Source organism: Manduca sexta, chromosome 25 (genome assembly GCF_014839805.1).
Source record: "Manduca sexta isolate Smith_Timp_Sample1 chromosome 25, JHU_Msex_v1.0, whole genome shotgun sequence".
In the NCBI taxonomy this organism is placed as follows: domain Eukaryota; kingdom Metazoa; phylum Arthropoda; class Insecta; order Lepidoptera; family Sphingidae; genus Manduca; species Manduca sexta.
The window spans coordinates 10,706,165-10,723,850 of NC_051139.1; the positions used below are offsets into that span (position 1 = coordinate 10,706,165).

General features: G+C 34.3%; 3 protein-coding genes across 5 annotated transcripts; 2 read left to right on the plus strand and 1 right to left on the minus strand.

Annotated features, from left to right (window-relative positions):
• The first annotated feature begins 217 nt into the window (after nt 1-217).
• On the plus strand, nt 218-11,305 carry LOC115445472 (death-inducer obliterator 1). 2 transcript variants are annotated; one of them, XM_030171755.2, is made up of 17 exons: nt 218-691; nt 1,405-1,563; nt 1,787-3,578; nt 3,699-3,891; nt 4,534-4,779; nt 4,851-5,318; nt 6,783-7,115; nt 7,201-7,353; nt 7,426-7,553; nt 7,635-8,162; nt 8,244-8,506; nt 8,594-8,706; nt 8,784-8,992; nt 9,121-9,331; nt 9,739-9,901; nt 10,366-10,550; nt 10,630-11,305. In XM_030171755.2, the coding sequence occupies exons 1-17, from the start codon at nt 559-561 to the stop codon at nt 10,795-10,797; spliced, it is 5,445 nt and encodes a 1,814-aa protein (XP_030027615.2). In that variant the 5' UTR covers nt 218-558; the 3' UTR covers nt 10,798-11,305. The 2 variants fall into 2 exon arrangements, with proteins under 2 accessions (XP_030027615.2, XP_030027616.2); XM_030171756.2 differs by having other exon boundaries at nt 7,638-8,162.
• LOC115445474 (mitochondrial ribonuclease P protein 1 homolog) lies at nt 11,295-14,271 on the minus strand. Of its 2 annotated transcripts, none has more exons than XM_030171757.2 (5): nt 14,001-14,271; nt 13,706-13,926; nt 13,399-13,547; nt 12,654-13,020; nt 11,295-11,688 (listed from the first exon to the last, which is right to left on the minus strand). In XM_030171757.2, exons 1-5 carry the CDS (start codon nt 14,134-14,136, stop codon nt 11,320-11,322), a joined length of 1,242 nt encoding a protein of 413 aa, XP_030027617.2. In that variant the 5' UTR covers nt 14,137-14,271; the 3' UTR covers nt 11,295-11,319. The 2 variants fall into 2 exon arrangements, with proteins under 2 accessions (XP_030027617.2, XP_030027618.2); XM_030171758.2 differs by having other exon boundaries at nt 11,311-11,688; nt 13,993-14,226.
• A 418-nt stretch (nt 14,272-14,689) lies between these two features.
• On the plus strand, nt 14,690-15,874 carry LOC115445431 (peptidyl-prolyl cis-trans isomerase). The gene has a single exon (XM_037442717.1). It carries the CDS (start codon nt 14,796-14,798, stop codon nt 15,378-15,380), a length of 585 nt encoding a protein of 194 aa, XP_037298614.1. The 5' UTR covers nt 14,690-14,795; the 3' UTR covers nt 15,381-15,874.
• Nucleotides 15,875-17,686: the final 1,812 nt, after the last annotated feature.

The following is a 17,686-nucleotide window of genomic DNA, read 5'->3' on the forward strand; positions in this document are numbered from 1 at the left end:
GAAAAACGTCAATAACGTAACTTATGCGTACAAAACGTTTATGTTAGGCCTTTATTTACGGGGGGCGCGAATTTGGCGCACCCACAACTGAATCTTTCTGATGGTGAATGATTCTGAATTTCTCACAAAAAAGTGTAAAATAACCTAATCTTCAGATTATAATCTATTGATGTTAAATTATGGGCAACACTTTTAATATTATTTTTATATTGCAACTTTGTTCCATTTTATGTCATGGAGCGGCGCCATTTTTGCCCTTTGGTGTGTGTTGGTTTTGCCGATTGATTACAAATTTATATAATTGAGCGTGTATGGTTCAAATACAGCTTTTATTTCATATTTCGGTTATGATAATTCCAATATTTTTCGTCCTACCACGGTATCTACCGTTGCTCGTGATTGTGATGTGATCCTAGTGTCCGCTGTGGTGCTCAAAATGGCGACTAAAGCGTTCTTAGAGAAGAATGCGTCATAAATAGATGCGGTGCATGTGAAATCCTTAAGTCTAAAAATAGAGGACTTGCATATTATATACTATTGCGTGTATTGCAATGAACAATGTCCAATACAGTGATAACTAATTACACGGACCTTAATGGACCTTCCACTAAGACGGACAATTCTGTTGTTGTTATTGTAAACAAGGATGGATCTCTTTCTGTGGACCAAAAGTTACTCGGCACTTTGATGGGTAAGTACTTCAATGAATACTTTAGAGTCGTTCTGATATACCTTTACATGTTAGTTGCATTTTGTGCGTTGTAATACAGAAGAGTGTTCTATGCATACATATTCAATCATAGATTTTGTAACTGATTTAACAAGCATTCTTTAATTTTATAGCTGCACATTTGCCAATAAAAACTTCAATAATAATAAATCTAAATTTCACAGCAAAGTTCCTCACGAAACGCTTTATTTGTCTCTTTGTACGTTTTGGCGCCAATTTTAATATTTATAAAAAACTATGTAAAAGAAGCTATTACAAACTGATTTTTTGCTTAAAATTACTTGAAACTTTCAGCAATCAATAAAATATACATTTTGAATTTTCACCCCCTTATTTTGCTGTTTTTATCTAGGTTTTTAGATTGATAACAAATTTCTAATCTTAGTTATCAAGTAATGTATGTAAAAAGTTGTTTTTTTGCTTGTTGGTTTATATATAATAATGCTGAAAAGGTAATTTGAGTGACAAATAAAGTGAAAATGTGACTAAAACTTGGGTTTTGAAGCTCTGGTACAGTTTCTATAGAATAGTATTATACTTTTATACAGCAAATAGTTCAATTCTTATGATTTTTTTGTGATTATGAAATCTTTAAATTGGATTACTGAAAGCTTACTACTTAATGCTTAGACATGTTTACCTTTCAAACATTAATATAATATTTGAATTTATAGGTACTGATGGCACACAAGGAGCTATCAGTGTTGTACGAGTTGGACATGAAGGCAAACCAGATGATGCAACCGATTCAGAGACTGATGATGAAAAAGTCCATCATGTCACACTTTCTGTGGACAGTTATTATAATGAACCCGACAGTATAATCAAATATGGTAAAACATCTATTTTTATTTAAGTACAACATGTTATAAGTATTCTATCTTTAATTGATATACCAAAATTAAAGGGAATAACTTTGTGTTGCTTGCTCATAATTTAAATTAGTGCCTATCATGAAAATAGATATGGAAATAAACTGTGTGAACTGATTTTATGAGTTGCACCTCTGTATATTTCATAACAGCATTAACTTACATAATGTTTATTATTTTCCAGACAGTGGTGCCGAAATGTTGCAGTCCCTAAGGATAGAGACTAGAGAAAATAGTCTGGTTGGCTTTCAGAATGATCATTGTTATACACCACTCACATCTCCCAGCCAACAAACACCCAAAAAGAATGAGAACCAGTTGTCTTATGAGGAATCAGTTATTGAGATCACTCAGTCAACACCTCCACCACCACCACCCCCACCAGCAAAAACATTGCCTAGTTCTAAGAAGATAACTATATTAGAGCAACAGATTATCCCTAAAGGCAAAAAGATTCTCATTAACGCCACAGAATCTCCAGTTATACTAAAAGGCAATGATGTTTTAAATAAACCACTGCCTACTAAAACAAAGGATGTTAAAAATTTAGAAAAATTGGAATCTTCATTTAAACCTGAGGAAAATATTGAATCATCATCAATAAGCTCTTCAGGAGAAAGCATACCCGACAGGGATTCAGATTCTGATTACAGAGATGCTAAGGAAAAGTCAGGGTCATTCAGGTTAAGGAAAGCCAAATTGAAACCTAGGATTTTGAAGTCTGCACAATCTGCTAGAGCATCAAGATTAGCTGAACACAAAGCAACACCTAAAGTGAGAGCAAATAAGAGTATAATAAAGAAGGAAAACAAAGACAAAACACCCCAACAAAAAGTGAATGTTGAATTAAAAGATAATATTGACTTAGAAACCATTTTACCTTCAAATAAAATATCAACCAGTGTAGATATCACACCTAAAGAAATTAGTAAAGTGGTTGTAAAGCAAACCCCGAAGCCTGTTAAAAAAGAAAAGAAAACACCAGCTCATGTTACTGCTTTGTTGTCTGACATGACATCATTGTTTTCAACTCCAGATGTTATCAGGAGAGTTTCAACAGATAACAAAACACCTGTTAAAGATGTGCCATCTAGTGATAAAAAAATACCAAGCACTCCCAAATCAGATTTAGTTGAGGCAAAAGTTTTGGATGTTGCCAAAACTGTTGAAAATGTAGAAAAAGCAAAGCAAATGATTACTCCAAAAACACAAATAAAACATAAAGAAAAGGTTGTTAATCCATCTGAAAAAGTAACGAAGGCATATGATCCCATTCCTCAGCTTGATGAAGTTAGTTTGGCTCAAATATTGCAAGATACCAGCACCCTGCCAACTAACACAGTTAAGAGCCAGCCAACAATTACAACAGCAAATACTATGAGCAGTCCAGGCCTAGCCGGTCCATTGTCACCAACTTTGGACCTTCTTGCTGGCTTGCAACCAGAAGAGGAAGGTCTCACTGAAGATTTGTTGATGCATGTTGCTCAATTAGTGGAAAGTTCTGAAAATTTACAAGAAGTTATAGATAAGCAAGTTTTGGGTAAAGTGGACACAGTGTCTCCAAAAAGTGCCATGCAGTCACCATTTCAACAGGCACATACATCAAGTAATTTATATGCCCAAACCCTTTCAAAAACTGTACAGAAGAATATGCCTCCAAGAAAAGATCCAATAGAAATTGTTCGTCGAGATGGTCGAGTCATAACTTTGCCGCCTATTGAGGCGCCTGCAACGCGCTCGTCAAAACGCAAGATACAAATGGAAACATCAACCACCAATGATGTTAGTCCTGTGACATTGGCGCCCGAATCTCCTGTTTCAACTACACCAGAACCACAAGTACAGGCAGTTTCAAAACAATATGTCAACAAAAAACTCACAAATAAGAAGCAAGAAAGCTTACTACAAACAAATCTTATGGATAAGTTATCAGCAGAGTCTCAGGAGAGCTGGAATTCTGAAGATGATCCTAACAGGTAACATGTTACCACATATAATTCTGCAAAATGCTGAACGCCTATGTATCATGGCAATACAGATAGGATTAAAGTTTTTTTTAGCTTAAGTCTTGAAAGAAATAATTGCTATTGTTACAGGTTGTGGTGCATTTGTAAGCAACCTCACAATAATCGCTTCATGATATGTTGCGATAGCTGCGAGGACTGGTTCCACGGCAAGTGTGTCAACATCACTAAAGCCATGGGACAACAAATGGAGGAGCAGGGTATAGAGTGGCGATGTCCAAACTGCATCAAGAAAGCCAAAGGTTCAACTAAGACTAATAGCAAAGTGAGTAACTATAAAGTATTTATGGTATATTGATTTTTAAGTGGCAGTTTACCAAATCTCGAGGGACACAATAAAGTCCTTTTTTCTTTTAAGGCGAGTCCCTCAACAAGACGGCGCGCTACGCGTATTTTTGAAAGCTTTCTATTCGAGATTTATAACGCATATAAAAAAAAACATTGTATATCTTATTATGAGTTATTTATTTTGGTTATTAAATTTTTCGTTAATTTCATAATGGAAATGTTAATACAATTAATCTGTGCATTCTGTATTAAAGCTCACATCATATTAATTTGCAACCAATACTATTATAAAGATAACTCAATTAGGAACATTTTGATAGTTTAAAATGATCAAAAATACCAAAAACATATTTTTAATCAATTATTCGTAAATCACTGCATGATATATATTATTTGAAATTAATATGCCCAAGGCTGTATGCCTGGTTGAGAGCCTTAAATATCAGTCATTTAAATCTGTTTATGATATAATTTGGCCGACATTAGATTAAAGATCTTTGATTATAGATCCAATTTGTTGTAAAGTCCACCAGCAATAATATAGATTGTCAAAATGCAAGAGAAGTATTTGATTAAGTGTATACATATTGTAATGTAATAAGTTATATTTCTTTGTCAGAGTACAGGGATACTACAGAAAAAAAACGAGAGTGATAACATGGTAAGTGAATTAGCTACACCTACAAAAGATTACCAATCAAAGACGAGTTGTATTGTCTGCAAGAAACCGGCTCGCGCGAGTAGTATTTACTGTAGTGACACTTGTATACTGAAACACGCACAGGACTCACTTGGAAATCAAACCACAAACAAATTGGATGCTGAATCTGGTAAATCACAAGAGAAACAAAAGTCTGAATCAAGGGTATGTAACGAACATTTGTATTTTTACCTAAAAGTTTTTGAATGACTTTTTAATTAAACTAATGTTTACAGGTAATTGTTTATGAAAGAAAATCTGGTAGATTATTGGCTGGGCCAAATGCTCCTACTGCTGAAAATCTAAAAGCATGGTTACAGAAAAATCCCACATTTGAGGTAGTTCGTCCTGGCACTCTTAATGCAATTAAACCTAACACATCTAAAAAGAAGGCAACCACTGAACCTAATAAGATTCAAACTACACTTAACTTTGAGAAAATACCGAGGAAACTTGCAGAACAATCTACACCTGCTAAGCCAAGCCCAGGAGAGACAAAAGAAAGACCAATTAAACTCCACATAACATCACAAAAAGAAGAGCCGCCTAAAACGCCGCCACCGAAAACGCCAGTAACTCCAAAATCACAACTTATACAAATTATAGAAACACCAAAAGCTAGTACATCAGTTGCAAGGACAGTCAGTGAACCCCGTAAACCAGCTCGGAATAGTCTCAATAGAACCCCATCTGTAACAGAGAAGGTGAGTCCATGTTTCATGTTAATAAGTTGGAAATGTGGAGTGAATCCTGCCAAATTTCCGTCTAATTTCAAACATATTACAAAATTATAGTCAGGTCTATGCTATTAAAACAAAGTAATTAAATATAAAAATATACAATGTTTACATTAAAAAATAGTTTCGAAATACGTTTCGAACTAAATAGGAATTGTATTTTATACCCTAAGCTGCCATCATAACTTGCAATACATCGTGAAGTATTATTAAAAAGATATTCTAATTATTTGTACAATTAGTAGATGCGATAGTTGTGTGTGATGTGATAGTTGTAATATTTTTTTACTGAACAAAGAGCATCTTGAAGTGTACGACGCGTATAGTCCGTTTTTGGAAGAAAATGTAGTGTAGAATTAATTTTTGGAAACTTGTTTATTTTGGTTGTCTCATTTTTCATTTATGTACCGAAATTATCTTATCACACTGACCCTGGGAACGTGTGTTCTACGAGTCAATTTCAACACATAGGTTTGTTTAACTTCTCATTCAAATGAACATTTTTACGTTCAAAATCTTGATTAATATTCTTTAGAGACAGGAGTTTGTTTAGAGAATTTTTATTGCTTCGTACACCGAAAATAAGTAAAAATATGACAATTTCACACCTGTCCCTGATGAGCTTCCTTAAGGTTGCAATTGCGCCTGTGTTTCGTCAAACTTGTTATCGTTCTCGTGCTGGATACCAGGCAACGTTATCCCGCCGATAACACTTTGGTCTACTCTGAAATTACTCACATTTCTCTACGTACTTAATTCCATTAATTCCAGTACTAGTCAATTCCAATTGCAGGTGTATATGTATGTATAGTTATGTTGTTGACTACGTTTTAATAAAGTGTAAATGTACGAGTATATAGTAGCTCGCAATGTTAAGATGATGTCATCGGATGACACACGTGCTTGTGAGCATTTCCCGCCTATTTTACAACCGAATCATGTCGCAAAACAAATGTTACGTGATTTTAGTTTATGATGCCCCTGAAATATGCGGAAATTTACCAGCCGTCGCGTGGTGTTACTGAAGTCAGAAATTAGCAGTATAAATTGTATAGGCGGTGCGGGTAGAAGTTTCGAATGTGTACATTTTTTTCATTATACTTTTATATTTCCACGCACGAATTTTTTTACTAATATTGTTCAAGAAAAAATGTGTCTACATGGAGTATAAACAGAGGTCTGTGTGTTTATTGTTTCATTAATAAAAATGTTGTTATTGTAAATATGTTGAGAATATTTAATATTTATAATAAGGTCAATAAATATATTTTAACTCATAAAAATTGTTAACAATTATTAAAATAAAATATAGAATGGTCATAATTTATTTGACCACATATTAGACTACATTAATAGTCACGCTATTAAAGTACTAATATTTATTGATAAAAGTTTTGTATACATTTCCATTCTGATTTATCCAAATTTCAGACTCCTGCACATACACCATCCTCATCGCGTAGAAAAGATATTCCAGAACCCAAAACCAAAATGAATACGGAAGAATCTATAAGAGACAATGTAAGGAAATCGTTACAAGAGCAGATGACTAATCGAATGGCCGAATACGATGGACCCAAGTTTAGTGAAGACGAAATACAACAGTACGCTTTCGAGACAGAAGATGAATTACACGATTTGTTCCGAGATGTGGGAATGAAATATAAAGCAAAATACAGATCGCTTATGTTCAATATAAAAGATCGTAAAAACCTCACTCTATGGGAGAAGATCTGTGAAAGATCCATAACTCCTAAACAATTAGTAAGTATGTTGTATGAAAAATTCTATATGTTTACTCAATAAAATAATATTGTTTAGATTTCATTTAATTCCAATTACTTTGTAGGTAAGACTTTCACCAGAAGAGCTAGCAAGTCAAGAATTAGCGCAATGGAGAGACAAAGAGGCCAAACATCAATTAGAGCTGATAAAGAAATCCGAATTGGATTTATTAGCTGCTAGCAAAACATATGTTCTTAAAACACATAAAGGAGAAGAGGTATAACAGAAAACTAATTTAAATAACATCATTTTATCTCAGAACTGTTAATATAGTTGTTTTTTTTTGTAGGTGATGGAAACAAAAGAGTCTGTTTCAACAGAGCTAGATCCTAATGTACCCGTGGAGGATGTAGTATCGGTCTTAAATGATGCTATCAATGACGAACAGCCGAAAGAAAAGGAAAGTTCGCCTGATACGTAAGTACTGAACAAGAGTTTGTTTTTACTATAGGTTTTTTTAGTGACTTGTATAATTATTAAGACATGTTTTTCTCACAGCAGTACACATAAATCAAACAAGGATAAAAAGGGTAGTAGCCGAAAAAGAGAAAGAGACAGCAGTACCAGTTCAACCAAGAAAAGCAGACGAGAATCAAAGAGAGATTCTAATAGGAAATCTCGCTCATCAAGAAGAAAAAGATCTGAATCTCATGAAAGGGAATCAAGAGAAGGACAAAGACGGTCGACGCGTAAATCAGATAAAAAATCGACAAGATCAAGATCATCATCGAGGGATAGATCTAAAATAGTATCTAAAGAGAAATCAGAGTCCAGTGAGAGGTCCAGACGGAGGTCGAGGTCAAAGGATAAGTCGAGAAGGCGATCAAAATCACGCACTCACTCGAGATCAAATTCAAAAGGGAGAGCAAGATCCAGATCCAGGGGACGATCTAAACGTCGCTCACATTCAAGGGACAGTTCTAAGAGAAGACATAGTTCTCGCACCAAGCGCACTTATAGTACCGATGACAAGTTCAAACAGCGATCGAGGTCTCAAGAAACTCTATACACTAAATCTAAAAATGAGTATGTTATCCAAAAACATATTATTTTTCATTAGGTTATGTATATTTTACGGAACTTGTGTATATTAATTTTTTGTTATAGTTCCACAGATTCAGAATCATTGGAAAGACCAAAGTCTGCTATGTTGAAAGATCAGCATCCGGAATATGATCCCCATGAACCGATGATAACATCGGCATTCTCTGAAGAGGATCTCAGGAAGTCCAGGGAGGACATGTATGATGAAACCTATAAAAATGAAATTGACGGCGGTGCAGATTATGATCCGTCAAAAACATATTCAATTGATGCAGATATAAATGTGCCCGATATTACATACAATAAAATCCAAGAAAAACTTTCAGGTAGACAAAAAGATATTATAGCTGTATAGTGATAGCGAGAATAAAAATTTTACTTTTATCATATTATATTATATTGTTTTTTAATAGAAGCTGAAAGCGATCAAGAGCCGACGAGTACAGTTGAGAATTCAGCAGCAACAGTCTGGAATGGATGCATAAACATGGTTGACGTTGCTAGGTTTTATGTCGCCGCACACGAAGTATGTTATAAATGTATAAAAATATTTTTACTTACTTTTGGCGCCTTTTCTAAACATCACAATAATCTTTTTTATAGGTTTCGGGAAGCGCCGTAGATTTAGAAGAAGATCTCACTACAGAATTAGATATTGTTGGCAGGATAAATCCTGACACAGTATGGGATTATATAGGAAAAATGAAAAAAGCTAATAATAAAGATATCGTCATTTTACGGCTACAAGCCGCAAACGACGAAGAAAAGATGCAATATATTGCATTGTATAGTTATCTCAGCAGTCGCAACAGGTTTGTATTTTGTGAAAATGATACTTTCCAGAAAAACTCCTTGCTCAATATGCAATTTTCTTTCCGTTCCATATATTTGAGTAATCAAATTTTTTCTTGTCCATAACCATGCATTGGCTGCATTTTAGGCTTGGTGTAGTAAAGGTATCGAGCACGACGACAGTGAAAGATTTTTACATCGTGCCGCTTCCGGCAAATACAACTTTACCACCAGTTTTACTACCACTCGACGGTCCCGGTATTGGAGAAGTGAAAACGCATCTTCTACTCGCTATCGTCATTCGCCAAAGAAAGAAACGTTTGGCCCCCCACATTCCTAGAGATGTTATTCCAGCAAAGGTCAGTTTATCGAATGAAAGAAATATATAAATAAAATTTAAGTTGTTCATTTATTTTCATCCTTTCCGTGACATTCGTAGTAAGCAAGGTTGACAGTTATTAGCGCATTACGTAGTAATAATTTGGTTTGTAAATAAATTGAGCTACTTCTATGTGTTTTATTTTACCATAAAAGTTTGTAAATATTAAAAAGATATTTCCATGAACCTATATCCTTATCTGATATAATGAGATGTGTAAACACGGGCATGCCTAGTATACTTTTATAATATATAAGTAAACTTGAGGGTACTTTAATCGGAATATGGCATTACAACAAAAACACATTGTATTACAAGAGTTGATAGACGTATTTTTATTTTAACTTTCTTTTCTATGTAGTTCTAAGTATTGTTTTGTAATATTAGGTGGTTCGGAAGTCTCAGAAGCGCTCGTACACGCCGCCAATGCTGGGCAAGTCTACGTACACGCCGCCGACGTCGCCGCGGCGTCGCGCTCCGCTGCCCATGCCCGCCTACATGTCATCTGCGCTCTCTAATACTGTTAAGGATAAAATCGCTGCTTCATTGGGTACTTTTTATTTCTGTATAGTTAGTATTCGTACTAACGTTTTAATATATATATATTTAAATTGTGATACTTTACTAATTAAATTTGTCTTTACTAGCTTCTAGTTTTAATTTTGAGTGATTTGTTTTTGTCAAAATTATGCAGATTTTTAATTATTACATACATACATACATAACATCACGCATTTTATCCCCGAAGGGGTATGCAGAGGCGCAACCAGGGCTCCCACCTTTCGCCAAGCATGCTCCGTCCCATGATGTGACAGGGGGCGAGCCTATCGCCATATCGGGCACAAATTCCAGACTCCGGGCTGATACTGAGCAGAAAAACCCAAATATCACTTTGCCCGACCCGGGATTCGAACCCAGGACCTCAGAGCGCTATTGTACCGGACGTGCAATACAACTACGCCACCGAGGCAGTCAGGCAGCAGATTTTTAATTATTAAAAATATTGTATTACAGCTTGTACTGATGATGAAGCTTACAGTCCCGGCTCGTCGAGTAGCAGCAGTAGTTCCATACCACATGCACACCCTAGCTCCACTTCAAACACTTTGCGAACAAAAATGGAAGAACTTAACAGACAGATCGAGGAGCAGAAACAGCAAATACTTAAAATAGCTCAGGCGAATTCTTCCAAGGCTGAGGTATGCTAGGGAGTCCTTTGATTCAATTAACATTCACCTTATACACAGTTTGTTCTGCATTAGTGCATTTATTTATCAGGAGGAGGCGTACTCTCCGTCGAGGCCGATGAGTCCGCCAGGTAGTGGCGTGCCGCTGGCCGACATCGCGCTGCCGTCGAACCTGCACGAGATCCTCGCCACCATCAAGCAGCGCTCGGAGAGTTCAGTTGCGGACGTAGACATGCGCCCGCTCCCGCCGCTACCGTAATCTGACACTATTCTTTTTATTTCGTTTTCAATTGCAAGCACAATGGTTCTTATATTGTGCTAATATGATCGCATTTAATTTGCATATTGTTGGGTTACATTTCAGCAGTCAATGCATGTATGTTTCTTTTTCTACTTTTGTAGTGATTGTATTGTAGAATAAATTGAGTTTAATTGTGTTGCATATGTAATGTATGGATGTTGAGTTTTATGATACACAGAGACTGTGTATAAAGTTTAAGCAACAAGCTGTTTTTGTGCAATAAGTGAATGTTATATTAACCCTATCTTGGGTAGATGGTGAAAATGTTTGACGTAAATTTAGTTAACTATGAAATATATTGATTGCAGTGTGACTTTCTGTATATACCTAAAATTTATTTAATTTTTATTAGTGTACAAAAAGTATAGAAATATATTAATAGCTTTACTTAAACGATTCTATTTTACACATGTAAAATTTTACCTATAAGTCATAGATAAGATGGAATAAAAACATTTTAAATTTATACCATGTTTATTTTTAGTGCACATCATCATTATACAAAGATCTGGATTTAGACTTTCTATCTTTTAGAAAATATTCTGATTTGCGACCTAAATTACTTTTTCTGAAATTCTTAAATACTGTGTCTTCTAACATTGGATTGTTTTTTAACTTTTTCTGCATGGCTAATATTTTAGTTTCCATTAGTTTTCTTCTTGGAATGTGTCGCAGTGCATATTCCCAGTCACCTGTACTCTTCAAATCCAAAAGAATTGGGATCATGTGATTTATGTTTAAATTCTTCTTTGAACCAGGCGCCCATTCTAAATATCTGTCCAATGGTAATTTGGCCATTCTTATGTTGTCTTTTTTTGCTTTTGCTAAGGAAATTGGTTCATTGTTCATCTGAAATAAATCAGATTTTTTTTTACAAGAAAACAATTTCGATTGAAGCTAAAGTTTGTTTTATCATAATAATATAAAGTTTTTAGTTTTGAGATTATCATCAAATTAAGAGAAATCAAAGAAATAATGGATTCTCAAGATTTATATGAGGAAATGATGTGAAGCTGAGAGCCCAAGAATGGTAAGTCAAGTGACTAGTCGCAAGTTGACTTGTGCTGCTTAATAATATAATAATAATATCAGCCCTGTATTATATACTTGCCCACTGCTGAGCACGGCCCTCCTCTACTACTGAGAGGGATGAGGACTTAGTCCACCACATTGGCCTAGTGCAGATTGGTAGACTTCACACACCTTCGAAATTCCTATGGAGAACTTCTCAGATGTGCAGGTTTCCTCACGATGTTATCCTTCACCGTTAAAGCGAACGATAAATTCACAAAGAATACACACATGATTTTAGAAAAGTCAGAGGTGTGTGCCCTTGGGATTTGAACCTGCGGACATTCCGGCCCTCTTCGGCGCATTAGGGACAACTGCGGGCTTCCTCTAACGGAAATCTCTAAGTCTACATCCACAGCCGTGCCGCCTAGTGCGGCCCGTCTCCTATGGAGAGGGCTCAAAAGCCCCCGCGCACCGAGACGCATTCGGCGTTTACGGCAGCATGAGGTCAACTGCACACTGCCGTCCATCCCGGGGGCCAACCGAAAATTGTGCAATGACGCACAAAAATGCACCAGGGCGGACAGCCCCCTGCTGCCTGCCGACGACCCCCATCGTGGCCCCTATTAGTCGCCTTTTACGACAGGCAGGGGATACTGTGGTGAAATTCTCCAAACGCCCCCAATCCACAGGGTGGATAACACCCACTCTATAAGATTTCTAAATGTAGGACATTCATTTGTTGGAAGTAAGGAGTTTCTATATGTGGCCTGAGCCCAAACTGTCAATATATTAATACCTACCTTATCCACCATACATCCCACAATGTATACATCATCATGGTCAAAATTTGTTAACTCTTGCCGACAGTGTGGAGTTAAGTATACCAACTTTTCTTTTGGAAAAATATCCAAATAACTTTGTGTGCAGACATTCATTGGAAACCATGGTTCTTCAATTGATGGTATATTTTTTCTCATCTGCTTCATAAATTCACCTTTCATATTAACATTACACATATATAAATTGAAAGGATCTTTGTGTGTCCTGTTATCACCAAAAACATATGTCATTTGTTTTGCAGCATTAACAATTTCCCTCCACACCATGTGTTCTTCATATGAGCAGTCTATTATTACTGGTTGTCCATGCATCAACGCTTGTAATGCTCTAAAACATAGTTTAATCATATTGCTTGGAGAAATGTACACTTCATAACTTGACAAAATATAAAATTTTCTTTTGCATTGTACTAAATAGATTATGATATTTTTTATAAGTTTTTTTTTAATAATTATGATTACAATTAATATATTAGCCTATTAACATTTTCAAAATATGTGGTGAAGGGTTAAAATTTTAATAAGGGACTGTCACTACTATTTTAACTTTTCTTTTATTTGTCAGTCAACTACCAAACAGCTGCCAGAAGCTCTTTGAGCGCAATCTTAATTGGCATGAAATAAAGTAAACATGTGTTAATTCTGTTTAACAGTTTTAATATATATAGGCTAAGTCTGGTAATGAAAGAAATCTTAACATATTTACCTGTAGTTATCAAATGTATTTATGGACTGGTCACGAATTCTCAAAAATAATGATTGATATTTAATGCCATATAAAAGATCATCTGGATATTCTTTCTCTGGTTCTGGTATAATACTATCCAATTCTTTTCTCTTAGCTTCTTTCTTGGCCTGAATGAAACAAACAATATTTTTTTAGTTAATATTTTAAGTTTATTACACACAATCTGTGGTCTAGTTTTAAAATAATATGATCTTCATGAAAGTATTCAAGAGCAACGATATTTGAGTTTACTAGAATACATAACTTATATTAAATGAATTTTAACCTTTTTATTTTCTCTTGTTTTTTCATTCTTCCATAAGTAAGTTAGATAAGTAGATCTTTGGTTTTTACTTGTTAAGTTTAGTAAATGTGTCCAATGGTCTATATTCATTGTATCTGGTGCACAACGACCATCTTGTCGCATAACTTCCACTTCAAGCATGAGTATTCTCAACTTTTTTTCTAGGTCCTGATCACCTTTGCATATAGCGTTTACAAGTTCATCTAAAAAAAGGAAAGCAATGAATATGTTTATATCATTTAATTTTTTACACAATCATATTTTAGTACATAATTACCCGATGTGTCTTCTTGTCGAATAGAATAAAACCGGGTATTGTGTATTACAGATTTTGTTTCTATTACACGCTGAATACAGGGTGTTATCTCCCGTGATCTCCGTAGATGTGATAAAACGGATCTAATGCAATGCATTTTGTATTCAGATTATAAGATTTTATTTAAATATAATAATTGTAATAGTCTTTTAATAAAACTACTACGAATAACAAAACTCTAACCAAATTTGCTCAAAATAACTCTTAAAATGTAATGGTGACATTTGACAATAATTGGACTTGCCACAAAGAAAATTAAACTATGGATATATTCGCAATCAAATCACAGTCTATTTAAATTCGTACTAGGGTACAAACACATTAGGTAAATCAATTCTTAATAAAACCCAATTTTTTCATTTTATGACCGTTGTCCGTTACTCCTATATAAAAACGTTTAAATAAAAAGTATCATATTATCATAATTAACAGATGTGAGTACTATATCAACTATATAGTATAATATAATATCAGGTATAATTATACTAGACAGGACTAAGGTAAACTATAATACCTGTATTTTTTTCTCTTTGAAAAGTTATATTTTGAACTATCACTCTATAACTTTTGGTGTAAATTTATTGTCTATGAGTTAGGCTGTATGGCGTAGAGTCTTTGCCTTCTCCGTTAGGCGTAAATCAAACAAAAAAATGACTATGAGTATAACCTCAAAGTTCAAACAGTAAAAAAATTATAGGTTACTTGCAAAGGTTTGCTGTTTACTGGTTTTTATATAATACATTTTTCGTTTAAACTATGGCGATTACAAATATGTTACGTCGCACATTAATAAATGGCACAATTTATTCCGCTGCCGCACTTCGGTATGCTTCCACTCAGCCGGAAAAAAAGGTTTTTTTCGATGTAACCGCTGACGGAGAACCACTTGGTCGAATTGTAATGAAACTCAACACTGAAGAAGTTCCTAAAACAGCTGAAAACTTTAGAGCGCTATGCACTGGAGAAAAAGGATTCGGATATAAAGGATCATCGTTTCACAGGATAATCCCTGATTTTATGTGTCAAGGGGGTGATTTTACCAATCACAATGGTACCGGTGGAAAATCTATTTATGGTCGTATGTTCCAAGATGAGAATTTCAAGTTGAGGCACACTGGTTCGGGTATCTTATCAATGGCTAATGCGGGACCTAACACAAATGGATCACAGTTCTTTATTACCACCATTCCTACGCCATGGCTTGACAGAAAACATGTTGTATTCGGTTCTGTAGTTGAAGGAATGGATGTGGTGCGTAAAATGGAAGGACTTGGATCCAAAAGTGGAAAACCAGCTAAGAAAGTTGTGATTGCCGAGTGTGGTGAGTTAAGTGAGGAATAAATCCTAAAAAATATAGTTCCTGCCATAAATCATAACATCATGTAGATCAGAAGTATTACCACAATCGAAAAATCCTTGAAATTTTTAGTGAAATAATCACTAGAGACAGGGCAAGAATAATAATTATTGTTCTTGAGAAGCAGTAATATGTATATACCCAGATTGTTTTCTAGCAACAATACTTTTTGGATGAGTGCCACCTGTTTAATTGATTTGTTGTAATAAGATTTATTCTGTGGTGTTACTTCAGTAGTTGTTATAATGTAGACAGTGTAGATAGTAAGTTTAAATTAGATTTAGAATTATCTAAAAAAATATTATTAAACTAGTGTAAATAGAATTCAATAATAGTAATGTTATGTTTCATTAAAACTCCAGGTAACTGTGATGAGCAAAATACATAATTTAGAAGATGACAACAAAATAATGTATGTTTTTTGTTAAGCTTCAAATATGTATGCTGGGCAGGAAATAAAACTGTTATATAAAATAAGTATGCAATTTTATTATTCACTAAATGCAACAAATTAGGAGTCGCTATTATCAAATTTGTCTGTGTGATTGACATAACAACATTTTAATTACATACATCTAAGTCAGTATAAGTCTTAAGACCTATTGTAATAATAAGGCATTTTTTTAGATAAAACACTCTTCCATATGAAACTATTAACCTCTCTTAACAAATATGTGACAAACATTTACACAGACAATTTCTTTCCTTGTCTTTTCATTTGATGTATCTGCGATACATATATTGCTTTAAAATATGTGATTACTTTATTCTAAAATAATAATATTACATTAATAATTGAGTTTCATTCATTCGAAAGAGCAGCCTGAGAATTGACAATTTCAATTTATAAAAAATAGAATTTGTAAATGCACCTAAATGAATTAGGAGGATTATTGTTGAAAATTTTATATTTGCACATTTAGACCTCAGCCTGTTCCAATATATACATACATCAAATACAGATAATAATTCAGCTGCCTTAGATTTAACATCCAGATATGCAAGCATTTAGCCAATTTTTTTTTAAACTATCAATTATGTACTGACATCTAAAAGTGTAGGAAGTGGCAATTGCAAATGTCATAATAATACAATACAATAAAACTAAAAATGTAAAAATAAATATTTACAAAATAATAGTACGCAAAACAATCTAAAAGTCCATTACACACATTCCTGCCACAAGTTATTTTGAGATCATAATAAAAATAATAACAGATTACAACACATGTCTGCAATGTTTTTGTGCAATGTGTCACTGGAAACAAAAATCAAACAATAGGAATGTTAATATTGACATTTAAGATCATAACATAATATTTAGATCGAAATATAGGATTATGTCAGGCTTCCGAAAGTTGTACTGGTTTTGTGCAGGCAGCCAGTATTCTGCATATTTATTCTTAAATAATACAAAAGGCACTGCCCAAGTTTAATAGCATACCAATTCAATAAGAACTTATGATTGTGCTTGAACAAAATGTATTGGTAACTTACTTATGTTATAATGTGATATATTTTAAGCAATAGGATACAGTGGATGTGCACTTGAACATTATATTATTTTGTCCATTTCTCTAAGCAAACTATTCATTATTTTAGCCAGCAAAAGCAGACTGGCATAAAGACATCTCTTGTTACTCACACTATACCATGGTAATTTATGTAGGGAAACACAATACACCTGTGTCCACACTGAATGCAAACAATAGTATGAATCCCAACTACTTCTTAGTTATGTTGATAGGGTAGATATTGCCTAAGCTGAGTATGTTTCTTATGGTAGCATGTTCAGATAGCTGTCAATCTAATACCTTATCAACATTATCAATGTAGACACAGTATTTGGCATCACAACTTCTGCACAATTGCAATATTTTAAAAACTGTACTTTACATATTTATGTCAGAATATTATACTTAAAGATGTTTTTAGACACATCCATGCAGTTTTCAAACAGTGGCATGATCACATATTGTAAGTACGCACGTACCACCAGAAATCTGATGCTTTTTGTGGTCACTCACTACCAATATTATAGAGTGCAATACTAGATATTATAAAGTGCATAGTACACAACCCTGTCATTGTCCTAATTCTACATGGATGTGAGTGAATGGCTCATTAAAATGCAATATTACCAGAATAAATTATACTCAGTATAGTCAGGCACAATATTGACATTTCCTTACCGGCAAGGTGTATCATTTCCAATTACCTACTTCTGTGATATACAACCTGTCTAATAAATTAATGTCTAGTGCCTACTCATCTATGATTTGTAAAATTA